This window comes from Scatophagus argus, chromosome 2 (genome assembly GCF_020382885.2).
Source record: "Scatophagus argus isolate fScaArg1 chromosome 2, fScaArg1.pri, whole genome shotgun sequence".
Classification (NCBI taxonomy): Eukaryota; Metazoa; Chordata; class Actinopteri; family Scatophagidae; genus Scatophagus; species Scatophagus argus.
The window spans coordinates 6,914,612-6,919,491 of record NC_058494.1 but is presented as its reverse complement, the minus strand read 5'-3'; the positions used below and the strand labels follow the sequence as shown (position 1 = coordinate 6,919,491).

General features: G+C 44.8%; 1 protein-coding gene across 1 annotated transcript; it reads left to right on the top strand.

The window, feature by feature from the left end:
• The first annotated feature begins 2,088 nt into the window (after positions 1-2,088).
• Positions 2,089-4,559, top strand: adra2c (adrenoceptor alpha 2C). Its single transcript, XM_046378924.1, has one exon. It carries the CDS (start codon positions 2,483-2,485, stop codon positions 3,833-3,835), a length of 1,353 nt encoding a protein of 450 aa, XP_046234880.1. The 5' UTR covers positions 2,089-2,482; the 3' UTR covers positions 3,836-4,559.
• The last annotated feature ends 321 nt before the right edge of the window (positions 4,560-4,880 follow it).

Below are 4,880 nucleotides of genomic sequence, written 5' to 3'. Positions count from 1 at the left end.
ATATCTTCTACCTATTATGAGGAGTTGATGGCGTGATGAAGTGCAATAACCAGAGTGGTCACTGTATTAGATTTCTGTGGGCCACAAAAGGCTGGTCATGTTACATTGTGAGAACACATCAGCTGTTATTAAGTTTTTGAAGCTCTACCAGGTGAACCTTATTAGGCTCATATTGCTTCTCCCATCCCCTTTAATAGAAAGCTTTGGGCTTCTCCTCCAGTTTCAGCTCAACCAATGGTGCAGTGTAGCGCCTAACTAAAAAAATGTAGCTCACTGCAAACCAACAACTGCCCTGTTACAAGGACAAACAAGGGCCACACTGTGCCCAACTACAGTGACTGAACCAGAATAACAAAGAATGAAGCAGCACAAAAAGAAGGACAATTTAGTATGTCATTAGTTTGAAAACGGCCAGAAAGTATGAAGCCTTGATTTAAAGGGATAAAAGTAATCAACACAGTCTCCTTGACACCCAAAAGCTGGCTCCTGGCTAGCGCTGCAACAGGAAGAGCCAACGTATTCCCTCAGAGCAGAGCACAATGTTAGAAACAAGAAAAGGGCTTGGTAATAGCTGAGATCGCTCACTGGTGCCCCAATTATATGGACAGAGCTGTGGCCTGGGGACACAACCTAATGACCATAATAAGGCTTGTCTGTCTGTTCAAAATCAGCTTAGAGTGCATCCATGCTGACCTACAGGATCACTCTAGCCTTAGTTCAATTTAAACAGGCAGCATGAGAAGGAGCAGGGTGCTTTGGGGATGGATGGGGGACTAGGTTAGAGACCGTTTGCCGTCCTGACGCTGTTTCCCAAGAGAATGGACCACAACCCTCTGAGCTTCCCTCATTCCACATCATAGCCTTGATGAGGATCAATTTGGACTTGAGCATTTCTTGGGGCTGTGGGTGCTCTTTAATTCAGGATGGCTGAACGCTGTGATTAATGACAGTCACTTAGCTGGCAGACCGGTCAATAAACACACTGGTCCAGGAACTTAATACCAGGCTATATGCCAAAGAGGAGACAGACCTTCTCCAGGCAGCTGCACCACCCAGATAAGCAGGAGTTCATAGGAACAGAGAGCCAAAAAAAGAAAAAAAAAAAAACCAGACCAAAAACTTTGTGTGGCAAATGTACATGTATACGTATGAAATGAAACACATAAATAAATAAATCCAAAAAACATAACCTGAAAGGCACTGCCATGACAGATTCAGCCCTTTATTGCCTTCAATAAAGCCCACCCATGACTGTAAGGTGTATTCCTATTAATCAAACATCATGCAAGCCCCAATCTCTTCTGGAGGCTTTCACACTGTTTTCCATACAGATGATTTAGCTCTTTTGATATCCCCAAAAGCTGAGTGATTCTTAGCTCCATCAGAACATGACAACTGCGCCGTGTAATCCTGTAATCTTCTTATCACACAATTACCACAATGCAAACACGCAAACTAATAAAGGCAGGAGGGAGCAGGGAATGATAAAAGTTTCCACTGCAAGGTCACACGGCTCTCCCTGTGTTCACCTTACAGGGCGAACTAATCTCTACACAGAGGAGTATGTATTGACCTAATGGCTTTGTAGATATAATACTGCATGTTTAATGTTGTTCATATTTGTGTGTTCGTCTGTTTGTCCCTCTGCTGCTGGCTGTTACAATACTGACCTCCAGTGTGCGCACAGAAGGACAGAGCAGAGCGCGTTGTCAGTCGGTGCGTGTTAAGAGCAATGTCACCTCCCTCTAACATCTCCTGCTCACTTTACTTATTCAGATGGGAGCAAGCGCGCTCGAAATACAGAAGTAGAAATTCAAAAGTGAAATCAGGAGAGAGATCCGGTTTGTCACTGTCAGTCGGTTTGCGTCGGCAATGCAGATAAAGAGGACACACGTTAAACAAGTACTCCCCCAGCAGCAGCATGCCCGGATCATATCAAACATTCCCAAGGAAATCATCAATTATAAAAGCGTTTTATAGTAATATAGTTTGCGTGGTTAATTCACCGTTTTCATCTCCTCTCCTTCTCCGCGGCAGAGCGGGTCCCTGCTAGTTTTTTTTTATTTCTAATGTTAAAAAAAAAAAAAAAAAGACACGTGGTTGTTACAAACCTCTCTCAGGACACAGCGGGGAGGCGGAGGTGGAGAGATGCGGGCGCAGTCGGGATGGGAGAGGACGCGTTGAGGAGAGAGCTGCTCTCTAACCATGGAAATTCTGCTGCTGAGCAGCCCGCACATTTTAGGAATAAGGACTTAAACGACTTTGCATATTGTCTTCTCTCTGTCTCTCTCTTTCGCCAAAGAAGAAGAGACTTGCGTGCAGGATGTGGAAGATCGCAGGTGAGGAGAGAAGAAAAATGTCATTTGCTGTAGATTTCTGTAGTGAAATATGCGCCCAAGTCCTAGTGGGATATTTCTACAGATTATTTCCTAACGTTTTCATTTTTTAAAAGTCCTACATTGACTAAAAGAAAAGGCACAGAATGGATTTCTTTAATAGCTCCAGCCTGGAGGACAGGACAGAGACAGAAAATATTTCCTCTAATTCCACCTCTCAGAGCCAGTACTCCCAGCTCGCTATCTGGGCTCTGGCCGGACTTGTCAGCTTTCTGATTTTGTTTACAATAGTCGGGAACGTCTTGGTCGTTATCGCCGTTTTAACGAGCAGAGCCCTGAAACCACCCCAGAACCTTTTTCTCGTCTCCCTGGCTAGTGCGGACATACTGGTGGCCACCCTGGTCATGCCCTTTTCTCTGGCAAATGAACTCATGGGCTACTGGTTTTTTGGCAAAATTTGGTGTGACATCTACCTGGCTTTGGACGTCTTGTTCTGCACCTCTTCTATTGTTCATCTGTGCGCTATTAGTTTGGACAGGTACTGGTCAGTGACACAGGCAGTAGAGTATAACTTAAAGAGAACGCCTAAAAGAGTTAAAGGGATGATTGTGGTGGTGTGGTTGATCTCAGCTGTCATCTCTTTCCCACCGCTGATATCAATGGACAGGAGCAGCAATGAGGCCAGTCCCCAGTGTATCCTGAATGATGAGACCTGGTACATCCTCTACTCCAGTATTGGTTCATTCTTTGCCCCCTGTGTCATTATGATTCTGGTTTATATTCGAATCTACCAAGTGGCAAAGACCAGGACCAGAACAATGTCAGAGAAAAAGAGGGATGTGGACTCGCCACTGGAGAATGGGATGGACCAAGCTGAACCAGGCAGAGGAGAGTCATTAAAGTCCAACAGGAGCGGAAGCATGAAAGAGCAGGACCGTGAGAATGGGCACTGCCAAGAGCAGGCTGCTCGATCCCCTCTCCCAAACGAGCCAAAACATCCTGCGACAGACCATGATGACGACTTTGACGACAGCAGCTCGTCAGATGAGAAACCGAAAAAAAATTCCAGTTCCTCCAAACATCACCACGATGACAGAAAAGACAGGAAGTCCAGCCGAAAAAGCAGCTCCGCCTCTAAATACTCCAGCAGGAAGTCCCGCGCCAGTTCTAAGTCTATGGAGCTGTTCTCATCTCGCCGCAAACGTAGGAGCACCGTCAATCGCAAGAAAGTTTCTGCGGCTCGGGAGAAGCGTTTCACCTTCGTCCTGGCCGTCGTCATGGGTGTTTTCGTCTTGTGCTGGTTCCCATTTTTCTTCTCCTACAGCTTGTATGGAATCTGCAGAGAGCCATGCAAGATCCCAGAGACACTGTTTAAGTTCTTTTTCTGGATTGGCTACTGCAACAGCTCTCTGAACCCGGTCATCTACACCATCTTCAACCAGGACTTCCGCAGAGCCTTCCAGAAGATCCTCTGTAAGTCATGGAAACGTTCTTTCTGAATGCTTCCTGCATGGATGAGGTTGTAATAGACATTTTACCCCACAGACACAAATTTAAAGTGTTCTGAGCTGTGGGATAAAGTGCTTGCTGGGGGGGGGGCTTTCACACCTTTACTTTCAGGGATTGCACTAGAAATGAAGGGATGCTTAATGGATCAAAGGATTGAACTAAGGTGCTGAAGAGGGGTTTAAAAGACAAGGCTAAGCTCATTGCCATCCAGACTGCTTTTGGACTCAGATGTGGGCTTCGACTCATCCCCCCTCCTCTTCATTGACGTCTTTGGCCTTCATTTAAATACAACACTGACTTGTAACAGTTACTGGGATGCATGCACACCACAGTGGCTAAACTTGCATGAGCTGCACAGGACGCAAAGGGTTTACAGAGACACTCGATTTATAAAACAACCTCATTCACTGAATATAATGCGAAGGCCTTGACAATCTCCACACAACCGTTGTTTGTGACGTTAGACAGTGTTACCTACCTTCACTCTCTGTCTCTTACTCTGTTTTTCTCTGCCTTTCTATTATGTCACAATCTCAACACGAGGACCAATGGGACGAAGGGGCTCCTTGCTTACTGTTTCAGTAGCAAAACCGTTTCATTAAAAAAAAAAAAAATCTAAAAAAGACTCACTATTATAAAATACAAAGTCACATTTTTGCTTCAGTGCTCTGTACTCGGAAGTATCCAAGCTGGGATCTGCAGTGGAAACTTTTTATCAGGACGTGTTTTTAATGTTTGTTTTTTTTTTTTTTTTGTGATCTTGTACATGCACACAATTTGTGCAAAATATATGGAAGACAGCAGTGCTGTTGAGGAGCACCCACTGAGGCTTTCACTGTGTGTGTGTGTGTGTGTGTGTGTGTGTGTGTAAAAGAGAAAAAAAGGACTAAGTATATAACATGTGAAACTGTGTTGTGATAAAGTGAGTCAGAGAGTTTTATCGTCTTACCCAACTGCCAGTTAGTGATTGTCTGTGTGTGTGTGTGTGTGTGTGTGTGTGTGTGTGTGTGTGTGTTAGCCTGCTCTCTCAAAAAA

What these genes read in the sequence shown, in the direction of transcription:
- adra2c (XM_046378924.1), top strand. Translation starts at nt 2,483, where the DNA reads ATGGATTTCTTTAATAGCTCCAGCCTGGAGGACAGGACAGAGACAGAA.